The sequence below is a fragment of the Magnolia sinica genome, chromosome 12 (genome assembly GCF_029962835.1).
Source record: "Magnolia sinica isolate HGM2019 chromosome 12, MsV1, whole genome shotgun sequence".
NCBI lineage: Eukaryota > Viridiplantae > Streptophyta > Magnoliopsida > Magnoliales > Magnoliaceae > Magnolia > Magnolia sinica.
In genome coordinates, this window is record NC_080584.1 from 30,331,163 (window position 1) to 30,345,212 (window position 14,050).

At 40.8% G+C, this 14,050-nt stretch overlaps 2 protein-coding genes across 2 annotated transcripts in view; one reads left to right on the forward strand and one right to left on the reverse strand.

Annotated features, from left to right (window-relative positions):
- The window catches only part of LOC131221176 (protein FORGETTER 1), a 171,253-nt gene extending 160,328 nt beyond the window's left edge, over positions 1-10,925 (forward strand). Inside the window, exons 30-32 of the mRNA XM_058216343.1 lie at positions 6,747-6,875; positions 9,969-10,080; positions 10,532-10,925. Of these exons, the coding sequence (XP_058072326.1) occupies positions 6,747-6,875; positions 9,969-10,080; positions 10,532-10,563 (273 nt within the window). The 3' untranslated portion in view covers positions 10,564-10,925. The remainder of the gene's footprint in view (positions 1-6,746; positions 6,876-9,968; positions 10,081-10,531) is intronic.
- LOC131221177 (metacaspase-5) lies at positions 10,855-12,866 on the reverse strand. The gene is made up of 2 exons (XM_058216346.1): positions 12,453-12,866; positions 10,855-11,945 (listed from the first exon to the last, which is right to left on the reverse strand). The coding sequence occupies exons 1-2, from the start codon at positions 12,796-12,798 to the stop codon at positions 11,038-11,040; spliced, it is 1,254 nt and encodes a 417-aa protein (XP_058072329.1). The 5' UTR covers positions 12,799-12,866; the 3' UTR covers positions 10,855-11,037.
- Positions 12,867-14,050: the final 1,184 nt, after the last annotated feature.

Here is a 14,050-nt window from a genome sequence, read left to right on the forward strand (position 1 = left end):
TTGTTCGCATTGCATTGAAACCAATTGCACTGCTGATTATTGTTGGTAGCTCCATGGTCGTCCTACATGTGCCGCTATTTCTGTTGCTTCCACAATTTCCCCTAAGGGACAGTCTTCCACCCCGACAGTTGAACAATCTTCTTCACGGTAGTCTCATCATTTATCGGGCTACATATGATGCCCTAATGTGGCTTCATGTTCATGATATTCCTGATCCTTCTGACGCAGCTTCGGCCCAGTCAAGTACTGCTCTTCTTACGTCAGCCTCTCTTAGTTCCTGGGTCATAAACTCTAAAACTTCCTCCCATATGAATAGTAAGTCACAACTTTTTTTCTCATATTCTCCTTCTCCTCATACTCAGTATGTCACAATCGCAAATGGAACCCAAACTCCTATCTCTAGGATCGGTTCCAGCTCTCTTTCTCCTTCATTGCCTCTGTCCTCTTGAGAATTTTGTTTCCCTCCTTATCTGTTACTAAACCGTTATGCTGTGATATTTGTAAATTGTCTAAACATCATCATGCTACGTTTCTTCCTAGTTCTTCTGGGAGAAAACCTCAATCTTTTGTTCTGGTTTACTTAGATGTCTAGGGACTAGATTCGATTACCTCCACTTTTAGATTTAGATATTTTGTCACTTTTATTGATGATTATTCACACATAACTTGGGTTTATCTTTTAAAATCTAAAAGTGAAGTGTTTGATGCGTTTAAAGTGTTTTATCATAAAGTGTGCACTCGGTTTCATTGTTCCATCAAAACCTTCCATTCTGATAATTGGGGGGGGGGGGGGAATACTTGTCTACTGCCTTTCTATCATTCTTGCAGGAGCATGGTATTTTGTCTTAGACGTCGTGTGCTTGCACTCCTCAATAAAATAGTATCGCAAAACGAAAGAATCGTCATCTTCTTGAAGTTGCCCACACCCTTCTCCTTGGTATGCACCTACCTAAACATTTTTTAGGTGTTGCTTTTCTAACTGCTACTTTTCTTATTAATCATATACCCTCACGTATCCTATCTTACAAATCTTCATTTATTATATTGTATCCTCAAGACAATCCATTTCATCTACCACCTAAAGTTTTTGGTTGCACATGCTTTGTTCAAATTTCAGATGGAAGTAATGATAAACTTAGCCCCAAGGCAATTAAATGTGTCTTCTTAAGGTACACTCGAAGTCAGAAAGGGTATAAACGTTATGACCCCTTGACTCGCAAGAAATATGTCTCTGTCGATGTAACCTTCTTTGAGGATATTTCTTTTTTCTCAGCTCCAGGTCGATCCCTCTATGATCCTTTCATCTTCTTTTTCCACTAGTGATCATGGGGAAACTCTCCTCTTCGTGAAGCATCCTGTTGGTGATTTGAGTGACCCTAAGCCTCTGCTAGTGTATCATCGTTGAGATAAATCTTCACACGCTCAGTCATCCACCCTTCCGCTCACTTTGGATGTTGGCTCAGGTGACTCTCCTATCTTGAGTTTGGATCTCCTCATTGCCTTGCGTAAAGGGTCACGATCTTGTACTCAACATCCCATTAGTAATTTCGTTTCATATGATCATCTTTCACTGTCTTTTCAGTCATTTGTAGCTTCCTTTTCATTGCATCATATTCATCGGTCTCTCTCACATGCTCTTCAAAGTCTTGACTAGACGAAGGCGATGATAGAAGAACTGTCTACTCTTGAGAAGAATCATCCTTGGGTGCTTGTGCATCTTCCTTTAGGGCATAAATTTGTTGGATGTTGATGGGTTTACATGATCAAGTTCCTTCCAAATGACTCCATTGATCGCTATAAAGCTCGTCTTGTTGCTAGGGGTTACATGCAAACTCATGGTGTGGATTACTTAAAGACATTCTCTCCGATGGCTAAGCTTAATTCTATTCGTGTTGTTATCTCCTTGGCCATTAATTTATCTTGGCCCTTATTTCAACTTGATGTTAAAAATGCATTTCTCCATGGGGACCTTACAGAGAAAGTTTACATATATCGACCTCCTCGCTTTGTTGCTTCCCACAACCCTGCGCTATGTCAGTTGAAGAAGGCTCTCTATGGACTCAAACAATCTCCGCATGCATGGTTCGAAAAATTTAGTCAGGCTCTCATGGAGTTCAACTTTATTCATAGTCATGCTAATAATTCCATCTTTATATGTTGTCGATCGACGGGCATCATGGTTCTCATTGTGTATGTGGATGATATTATTCTAACCGGTAGTGATTCAGTTGGAATGCGGGAGGTCAAAGAATTTTTGAAGACCAAGTTTGAAATCAAGGACCTTGGTCTTCTTCGCTACTTCCTAGGAATCGAAGTTAGTCACTCCTCATTCAGGTTGGTCTTGTCACAACGAAAATATGCGCTTGATCTTCTCATGGAGACTAGCATGTTAGGATGCAAAACTCACTACCACCCCCATGGATACTTCGCAAAAGCTTCGGCCAAATGATGGTTCTCTCCTTTCTAATCCCGGGATACATCAATGACTTGTAGGTTGGCTCATTTACTTGATATTACTCGCCCAGATCTCTCCTTTGCAGTGAGCGTTGTTAGCCAATTCATACAAGCTCCCCATGCTTCACATCTCACGGCTGTATACTGCATCCTTCAATATCTAAAATCAACCTCAGGTCTTGGCCTCTACTTTTAGTCACATAGTCATCTTCATCTTTCTGGCTATTTTGATGCTGATTGTGTAGGTAGTACTTATGATTGACGCTCTACATCCGGCTTTTGTATCTTCCTAGGTAGCAATCTTGTCACATGGAAAAGTAAGAAGCAATCGGTTGTTGCTCGATCCTCGGTTGAAGCAGAATATCGTGTTATGGGCCTATGGCTCATGCGACGTGTGAGTTCATGCGGCTTCGCACCCTTCTTGAAGAACTTGGCTATCCTCGTTCACCTCTTATTCCTCTTCATTGCGACAACCAAGCGGCCATCCATATTGCTCGTAACCCGATTTTTCACTAGCGAACCAAGCATATTGAGGTTGATTGTCACTTTATTTTGGAGAAAGTTGCCTTTAAGGAAATCATCACCCCTTTTGTTTGATCCAAGAATCAGCTTGCTGATGTTCTTAAAAAGTCCTTGAGTCGAGGTGCTCTTCATCGTGTTCGTGACAAGTTGGGCATGATCAACATCTATGCTCCAACTTGAGGGGGAGTTTAGAGAGTGTTAGTGTATATTGTGTGTGGTTAGTGGCTCTTTTAATGTAAGTGTATGTGCACACTTTCCTCTTCTCTTGCAGTGTACTATATGGTCTATTCTAATAAAACATTGTGTGTTAGGGCATGGTGGCCAATACATAACATTTCCCCCAAACTCTCTTCTTTCCTCTTCTTCTCTTTCACTCTTCTCCTCTTTTCTCCACACTATAATCATCAAATCATCTTCTACTTTATCAACCGTAAGAATCTTGCTACGCCCTGTTAGCCGAGCAAAAGCCGCCACCTTTAAAGACGCTCCATAACGCCAAACAAAAGCAGTCAGGCTTAGCCAACTATTGATGTCCCCACCCTCCAAAAACCTATAAAAGGATCGTATCGAAAATTTTCCAAACCTATCTTTCAGCCACACTAGCGAATCTGATTATGAAATCACCGGCTTCACCTTCTCAAAGAGGGACAACAAATTGACTAGCTCCTCGACCTCATCATCATCTAAATTCCTACTACATGGCGGAGCCCACGTAACCACATCGCCCTAAATCGAGAAACAACTTGCCACTACCATCCCCTCCCCCATTGCCAACCTGGCAACCCTCGAGAACACCTCCTCTAATTTCTGATCCCCCACCCAAATGTCCTTCTAAAACTTGATCTTCAAACTGTTTCCTAAAGAAAACCCAACACCTTCCCACACCTTACTCCTAATTCGAGCTACCGCTTTCCACATCGAGGAAGACCTATACAGCGATGAGGAACAAATCCACCAACCCCCGCCATCAACCCCATACCTCCTACCCACTGACCTCCCTCCAAAGGGAATCCTCTTCCACCTCAAACCTCCAAACCCGTTTTCCTATCAACGCCTTGTTCATTCTCTCCAAGTTTCTCAAACCACCGCCCCCTTGATCTCATGGCTTACAAACTTCCTCCCACTTCATAAGATGGATCTTTTGCATATCTTCTGCACCCTTCCATTAGGAAAGCTCTCCTGATTTTCTCCAATCTCTCCAAAACTGATTTCAAACATTTAAACAAAGACATGTAGTAGACCGGTAAATTTGACATCGTCGCCTTGATGAGTGTTATCCTTCCCCCATAATGATAGAGATGTAGTCCTCCATTTTGAGAGTTGCTTTTCAAAGTGCTCAGTCACCTAGTCCCAAACACACTTAGGGGGCTTTCCAATACACAAAGGAAGGCCGAGGTAAGTGGATGGAAAAGATCATGCCTTGCACCCAAATAGAGTCGCAAAAAGAGCTACTTCTTCTGTAGATACACCCACTCCTATTAATTCGCTCTTTGACAAATTAATCTCAAGTCTCGAGACTACTTCAGAACATACAATGATCATGCACAGATTCTCCCCCGATCTTTGTCAGCCTTGCATAGCAAAAGTGCGCTGTCCACATACTGAAGGTGAGTTAGCTGAAAATCTGAGTTATTAATAGCAAAGCCCTGCACTAGCTTTTCCTTTGTCCCTTTGTCAATCATTCTACTCAATGCTTCCATCACAACCACAAACAGATAAGGGGTTAATGGATCTCATTGTCATAACCCTCTAGATGAGGAGAAAAAGCCATCTGGCGAGCCATTAACCAAGACTGAAAACTATGCGGACGCTACGCATGCATGAATCCAAGCCCGCCTCTCTCTCCACAACCCAACCGACGCAGCATGTAATCCAGAAAATCCCAATCAACGTGATCGTACACTTTTTGGATGTCCAACTTACATACAACCCCTTTTTCTTTTCTCCTATGGCATGCATCTATACTTTCATGAGCCACCAACACGCTATCCGCAATCCGCCTCCTTGCTATAAATGCCCCTTGAGACTTTGATATGACTCCCCCAATTGCTTCCTTGAATCTTGTAGCCAAGATCTTCACCAATAGTTTATACGGCCCACCCAGAAGACTTATAGGCCTATAATACGATAAGCTTTTCACACCCTCCTTTTTTGGAATCAATGCTATAAACGTAGCTTCTAGCTCCGGAGTTAAAACACCTAAAAGAAATCTTGGTGAAGGGTTTGTTTGACACCCCTTGAGATTCTGATATGAATGGTTTGTAAATGTTTTGGAAAGGTTTGTAAATGTGTATTTATAAATGAATAAATAACTTCAAAACATCAAAAATACAGGTACAAAATTTAATTAGTTTAACTGTTAAATAATTTCTGGGTTAAAATTGTGATAATTTCGTGATAAAATTACAAAACTTGAATATTTGGAAATTTTGAATATCTCCCAATGTTATCACAGTTCATGATAAAATTGTTTTATCAAATTTCCATGAAAATATTTTGGGATTTTAAATATCTTGGTGATATTTGTTTCAATGGGGGAGATTTGTCATGGCTAGGCCTAGTTGTTGTGTGGGCCAGACCTGTTGTGAAGCCCAAAAATCCAAAAGGGCCCAGAACTCAGAATGGTAAGCTTTTTTCTTTATGGTAGTCCTTGTTGAGCAGATAGGCCATGCACTAACATGAGGAGACTTAATATACGTCTTAACTGGCTTTTCATATAAAGCAGCCTTAAGAATCGTATTGGTGGGGATTTTTGCATTTAATTAATAACAAAAGCTGGTGAACTAGTCAGGGAAAAAAAAAAAAGTGAAAAAAGAAAAGAACAGAAAAGAAGCATGTAATTAGATGAACTGTGCTTTCCAACGATATGCCAGCCGGTCCCAAGCCAGGTTAGAGGATGGTTGATGTTAGGCAGGCTGCCAATTGTTAAGCATTTGCTAAGTGGTCCAGAGGAGCCAAAAGTTAATGATCATTTGGAACTTGGAAGTAATATGTGCTTCACATGACTGTTACCAAGAGATGCATCTGGGCACCCACTTACTCTTGATGATGTCAGTAATGCATCTCATTTAGATCACCTAATGCTAAATATGAAAATATTGACTGAAGCCATAGTGTTACTGGTAGAATTTATTTATCATTCACCAGTGTTCCCCCCCTCCCTTCCACTTGAGTTGATAATGAATGCAAATTGGTGAAAATGATATTCTGCAGATTGTTGTTACATTTTGGGAATGAAAATGAAATAAGCTATTGAGCCCTAAATTATCATGCTATAGAGGCACTTCTTCATTCTGCAATTCCTTGGTTTTGTTGGCATTGTTAGTTGGTATTATGTCCAAGTATTCTTACTGGTTGGTCTCATAGCCAAGTAAAAGGTGGAGGTTAATGTCTGGTAGGCAGCCATCGTACAACTTTCACCAATCTACCACTTAAAAAGTTAACCCAACCCCAAATTGCTGGGAGAAAGGCTATGCATTTGATGCAGGCTTATGAACATCGGCATTGGGGGACATATCCCTATAGGCCACAACATGACCCCATATTGGTCCATATCTATCGGATATATAAAACATGCTATGATGATGATGACTTTCTCTACCATCTCTAACGGCTTGATTCTTCTTTTTATCGAGTATTTCCTTGCTCAAAGTCTAATAGTCAGGCTGAGAAAGTTGTTCCTTACACAGGCTGATTGAAACCACTTTCTCTAAATTGCTGTGTAGTGTATATGTTTTGATTATCTAGACATAACTTGATGTAAATTGCAGTGCATGCATGGGCCCAAGTGCAAACTCAGCAGTTATTGTACAGTTGGCAGACGATTACAAGAAGTAAATGTTTTGGGTGGCCTCATTCTTCCTGTTTGGGGAACTATTGAGAAAGCCCTCTCGAAGCAGGTTTTCATTCTCATCCTCTTGTCTAATGGATCGTTTTGTTACATTTGTATTTTCTTTTTATCATCTGGTTTCCATTATCTGGCTTAAGCTTTAAGATTTTACCTGATGCACATTGCAACCCTTGTGCCTTGAAAGTAGGTATACATTGTTGAAAAGAATGAATTTATTGTGTTATGCTGCAAGGAGGTGAAAGTGATTTTGCATATGCTTGGGTATAGCATGCTAGTGCAACTCGTCTGATTTATTTTTAGTCAATAATTATTCTGATCTTTTATGGATTTAAAATGCTGAATTGTATTTTGGCAGAAGGAGAGGATCAAACCCCTCTAGGAAATGAAGTTTTAGGTCAATCAATCTTAATGCCCCTTTAACTGTTTAAGTTGTCAATAGAACGAATGGACTGCTGCCATGCATGCGGATGGAAAATTTGTCGAATAATGGCGCAACATGAATAGGATCAAAATCACGAAAGTGGACTGTTGCGTTGTTCTCATCATGGAACTTGATCAAATAGGAGAATAGCGAGTTATTGAGGAGAGTTAAGGAACTCATGTAGCTAGAACCAGTAAAAATGCTAGCCCAAGGCCGTAGAGAAAGCACACATGCTTGAAACCTCTAGAAACAAAACTTCTAGTCGAATATTCATCATCTATAATTTATTATATTACTCCCTTTTAATATCATGAATAGAAACTGCTATTTGATGCCAAAAACCAAGGGAAAGTTCCCATTACATGTGGCATGCTCCCGCCTTTCGATACCATAAAATAAAATAAAAAGCAAAGAAATTATCCTGTTGGCTCATAGGGATTCCTTTCCAAAAATATGTCTAGGAAATAACGGAAAGTCCAAGCTTACTCTATAAACCGGGCATATTGGTTCCATATCACAACCGTACGTGTATTCTAGGGCTGTAAACTGGTCCAAAATTGTTTTCTAGCCCACTTACAACTTCCATACATGAATATTTTTTCTACCGAGGTTTACCGTATTGCATATACGAGCCTACTATAATAGTTGGTTAGTATCTATATTATTATTATTATTTTATTGTTAATTTTTTTAGAGGTAACACTACCAGGGATTGAAACCTGCATCACTCACACACACTACGCTCTCTACCAGCTCATCTAACAAGCAGAAGACTAGTATTGATATTAATTTTATGTGCTAGAGATCCCAAAACTGTGTATCAACCCTATCATGATATGCAACCATACAAAACAAAAGAGGGCATACCTCATACAGTTGTTTATAAGCACTAAATAGGACAATCTGCTGATTCAGATGGGCTGGCTTGGATGCTTAGCCACTGGAGTCCATTTTTGAACAAATCTCTTATGTGCGGATCAGTGTTTTCGGTAGCGCTTGTAGCGTAGCTAAAATGCTATGTAGCGCATGCAGGTAGCATAACTCCCTGGTAGCATAAGCTACGGGGCATGTAGCATAAGCTACAGAGCATGTAGCATACGCTACATGTAGCGTGTAGCACAGGTAGCGTATGCTACCTGAAATCTCCTTTTTAAGTTCTTCTTCTAATGCTAGTTCAACTCCTATTTTAAAATGATGGTGACTCATCCCCATCACACGTGGCACTACATTAGATCAATCCGGACAATCCAAATTGTCGTCCATATCGTGGATAGAGCACTTAGATCAATCCAGACCATCCAAATTGTGGTCCATATTGTGAATTTGTGATGTTTCAATATAAATAAATAAATAAATAATTTTATATATATATATATATATATATATATATATATATATATATATATATATATATATATATATATATATATATATATATATATATGAAGAGGTCACACTTAGAGACCAGATGTCTGAAGACAGAGATGGAGATTTTGCATGGAAACATGTGGTTGATGATCCAGATTCATGATCAATAACTCATAGGAATTATGCATTTTTTAAATTTTATCATATTTTTCTATTATTTTAATTAAGAAATATTAAAAATAATAATAATAAGCTACACGCTATAGAGAACCAAATGCTACGCTATACACTACACACTATTTAAAACATTGGTGTAGATATCTGCACCTAAGGCATGGTTTGGATCCTATCAGTGGGTTTATCAATAAAACTTCCGTCATAAGTATATTCCCGAATTTCTTAAACTTGCATGAACGAAATAAGGCAGAAGTTCTTCAATTCATTAGTCACAGAAAGCCTGCACTTTGTCTCAGAGGCATCTCGTGAAGAATTTAATTTAAGTATATTCCCTCTCAAGTATGTCTTCCATAGGAATTTAATTTAAACAGTCAATCTCATGAATAATTGAATCTTGGGATTAGCAGAAGAATACCTGGTTACCATGTGGGGCAATTAATTTTCTTTGCTCCATCTTTCCCTAACAAAGCAACAATTTGAATGGAGAAAAGAAATTCTCATTCAAGTCAGCTTGAGAAAAGGCAATCCTCGTGCAAACACAGTGGAATTTGAATTTGAGTGATTCTTTGGCAATTTCTGGATACCACAAATATGCTAATATAGGGGAGCTCGATCAATGTTGAAATCCCCAGCTTTGATTTGATAGGGTAGGTCTCAATAGATACGATCCACCACTTTGATTTGATAGCCTTATTGGGTCCTTACACATTGGAAAATGCTGGTTACACATCTAGCTGACCAGGGCACGTGTAATTCCCGTTCTTTTCAGCAATGCAGTACAATAAACCTATTGAAGTATGTCTCCCCTTGGTTGCATCGTGTGCAAGCAGGATGCACTTGCAGGAGCATGAAAGTGGTAATCTCAAATTTTCAACAACTGGGAGGATCTATGGATCATCTATCGGCAAAATTTTTACCTTGAAAATTAAAATTACTGGGTTTTATTTCTATGGTTGCTGAAGGATGCAGCAGACCATTGCAATTGACACTTGCCAGATATACTTGCAAATTATTTGTTCTGTAGACAACTTTTTTTTCTCTAACAAAAAAAAAAGAAAAAAGGATCAGTTGGGTGCCACAAGTTTGGTGTTCCTGTGTGGTAGCACACCTCATTTGACTTTTCATAGCCAGAGGGCAAAATGTTCATGGATATCGACTGATTTCACTGTTTGACAGGCTCGTCAAAGCCATAGGCGGCTCCGTGTTGTTCGTTTAGAGACTACAACTGACAATCAGCGGATAGTTGGGCTTCTCGTTCCAAATGCAGCAGTGGAATCAGTTCTCCATGGTATGTTCCTTCTTTTGTTAAGTACATTCCAAATATGATTTGCTAGCTACAATATATGCATCATCAGTCAGTTTCTGCACCTCTCATTTCATTCTCTTGCCAACACAGCAGATGATACACTTAATCACAAGTACTTTTTTCATTGTAAAAGATACCTGTACACTTTAACTGGTTTTGCATCTTGTGGTGCAGTAATGGCAGCAAAATTTATAAAATTTCGTTTTTTTTCCCCCCTTTTTCTTTCTGTAATCATCTGGAATGAGCCCCTTCCAATGTTCTATGTTTCTTTTAGAACTTCCATTAACATACGATGGAATGCTATATGTTTCTCTCAAAATTTCTCAAGTTATAGTATGGAATGGGGCATGAAGGGTACACACTCACCAACTTCGAGTGGAATATCACTGTTACAGTTGTCCAAGCTTAGTAATCATTGCTTTCTTTATGGCAGATTTATCATGGGTCCAGGAGATCGATGATTGAGATTATAACAGTCGCAGAGACATTTTGCATTCGGGTTGATGGCCTGATCAAACGATGCTAGGCACCATGCCACCTCCATAAATATATGCCACAGCTTTACGTGTGCTTGAGCCAGCAATGCTCACAAGATCAATCCAACCAGCTGAAGCATTCATGTAAAACAATTTGCTTGATTTTTTGTTTTTGTCTTTTTTGTTTTTTGTTTTTTGTTTTTTGTTTTTTTTTTTGGATGTCTTGTAAATCATCAACATCATCAGACAACTTCCCAAGAGAAGAAAAGGAACATTGGTATGATGAACAACACAAACACTACAATTTATTCAAAATGAAATGCAAGAGCCTATATATTCAAGTTTTTATTATTGTTCAACTTTCATAAAACTCAGACATGAAAGCACACCAGCACTCCAAACGCAAACTAGACACAAACCACTTGCACAAGATTCCACTCTCAACTTTATATCTGTGCTCAATTTAGCATATAAAAGGAGCATCAGTGTGATTGTCGCTGCAGTAGAGGCCGGGCCGCTGTGTAAACCCTTGTGTGGCCAGCATCTTTCGAGCCCTCAGCACAAGCTCCTGGTTGGTAATGCGACCATCGGTCTCAGCAATGATGGTCTGTATCGCATTGCTCAGAGCTCCATATGCCTCAGCAGCATTGCCTGAAGGGGTTGCATCTGCAGATGTTTGGTTGGTCTGGCAACCACTGATCAGAATACCCATGTCAGGTAAGGCACGATTACCCGATCCGGCATAAACTTCTTGGGTGCTATGCACTTCTGTTTTTAGTGCAGGTTTCACATAATCCTCATCATTACCCTCCAGCTTTTGCTTGAGAAACTCTTGCGCTAGATTCCCGACAATACCCATGAATCCGCCACCACTGCCGCCTTCGTTTTGACCACCTTGGAGCTTATCCATTATGACCTTCATGAATTTCTTCACCTTAGGGCTCGAATCCTCCCCAAAAATGTCGAACAATGTAGGCCGCAGCTTCCCCACGTCGATATCATCCTTACCTGTTTTCTGCTTCAGAATTTCTATCAGTGTTGAAAGAGGGAGAGACTTATTCTTTATGTGTCCTGGCCCACCATATTCAGTCTCAGCTTCACCTTCTCCCTCATCATCATGTCGGTGGTGGTGGTGGTGGTGCCTGCCTAATGGAAGGTTGATACCACGGGACTCGAATGCATCTCGCGCAGTCTGGTGCAAGAAATTTTTGAAGCCAAAACTGGAGCTCGATTCTTGCTCTTCACGTTTGGTGCTCTCCCCAATTTGCTCCTTGGCCTCATCAATGAGGCCTCCGCTGTGGCATGAATCGGATACTATGGTTAGCACAGTGCCTTCTGGGACCATGTCCACAAACTCCCTAAAATCATCATCTGCACACCAACAACAGATTTAGATTAAATGCTTGCTAATTGCAATAAATCACTCAATTGGTTTTAAGAGGAGAAATGGTTTGTGGTTGATCTAACTTCATCTGGGAAACATGGTACAGTAGAGTGTCATTTGATTGAATCTGGACCCATTGACAGTTTTTCACTGGTGTGTTTCAAGGCAGCATATGAACCGATAGGATTGCTTGATTGGTGTTTCTTCTTTCACTACAGTAGGTCAAACACAGATGGATGGGTCTGCATTCACCAACAGTACTACCTCCAGACCATGACTTTGTTCATGGGCCACGCCTCTTTCAGTTTCTCAATTTAACAATCAAGGACACATCTGGCATAGATAGAAGTGAGCTCGGCATGATCCCTATCCAAATCACAATCCTAATAAATTTGGGGGGGTTGCCAAACGCACCCCAAAAGCTGAGAAGATGATAAGCTCGAATCTAGTCAGAGAAAATAATTGTAAAAAGAGGTAAAGGGAAGATAATATACCGGTGATGAGGTTCATGTCGCAGGGGACGATGCACTCATCGTAGCCGGTGTCATCGTCCTCGCCAGTCTCGGCAGGGAGGCGGGTGCCGTGGCCGCTGTAGTGGAAGAAGAGATAGTCACCGGGCTCAGCAGATCGGATGAGGTTGGAGAGGGCGCGACGGATGTTGATGCCAGTGGGCTGGGTGTAGGAATCATCTGTGTCGATGAGGACGGTGATGTCGTCTTCGTAGAAGCCATAGCGGTCGATGAGGCAGCGGTGCATTCTCTTCACGTCGTTGATGCATCCCTTCAGCTCTGCTTTCGTCCCTGGGTAGTTGCACCCTACCAGCAGTGCCTTCTTCCCCATCTCTCTCTCCCTCTCTCTCGAATTATACAACAGATCCCCTTCTCTCTCTTTTCAATTTCCAATTTCCTTTCTCCGCTTCTCTTTATCGGGCCCGACTTTTCGGATATCCATCGCGGCGGACTGGAATCCTCTCCAACACCCAAGCTTGTGGGTCATCTTGTATATGTAACATCCAATCCGTCCATCAGATTCTATCCTCGATATATAGGTATTGGTCTCAAAAAAAACAAAAAAGAAGTCAGCAAGATTCAACACAGGTGGGTGATACCATAGGTGGATGCCAACCGTAGATTTGTGTGGGGCCACGATGCTGCTATTGTTATCCTGATCCAAGTATCGGGAGGGCCACACAGCGTCAACTCAGGAGGTGTTTTACATTGTCCCATTGGTTTGGCCCACCTGAGTTTTTTATACCTCATTTGTTCTTTTCTTTTTTCTTTTTCTACGGTACAGATAGTGGTCTTCACCTGATGTACGGTGTGAACTTTGGTGTTGAGTATAAGACGTGTGGTGGAAGACTCCGTTCCGGTCGCGTTGGATTATGTTAAGATCGTTTTTGTCCGTTGACTGACACGTGGCATGTGGTAAGTGGATCTAAGTCTTCTACATTTTCTCCTGTCCATGGATGGACCTACGTTAGAGATCTCCCCAAATGGGCGATCTTATCAATAAATTTCTTACTTCCAATCTATTTTCACTGATAGTCGTCCATTTGGCGGTTTTTCTAGCAAATGGATGGATGATCTGGATTCGTGGCCATCCCATGATACACGTCTCTGCTTGTATGCGACAAACTCTCATCCATATCCAATGCGGCCGGAGCAAAGTCTGTGATAATGAAAGTGGATTGGCATTGATGGAAGACGTCGGCAAACAGCCGAACGGGATTTGCTCACTTGAGATGGCAGCGTTTCTTCACGGCACACCTGCCAAATTGGCACAACCGTTTGGGATCTGGTCCATCCAATAAATATGGTTCTGATCATGATCATGCTCTGACCCAAAAAATCAGTTGGGACCTACATGTCAGATGGGCCATGCATATGAGAAAAATGAATGAACGGAAGATACGATTAATGGTACATATTCAACATACAAATGTCCCATCTGAGAGTTAGACTTTGTGTCTTACCTCATGAATGGACCTGATATTGTAGACGCATGCGGCGTTGGTAGTCTTAGTCGAAATGAAAACACCACCGTGTGGCCTTAACAAGTCGTAGTGATGAGTCCTTAGACTTCCCTTGCCTCT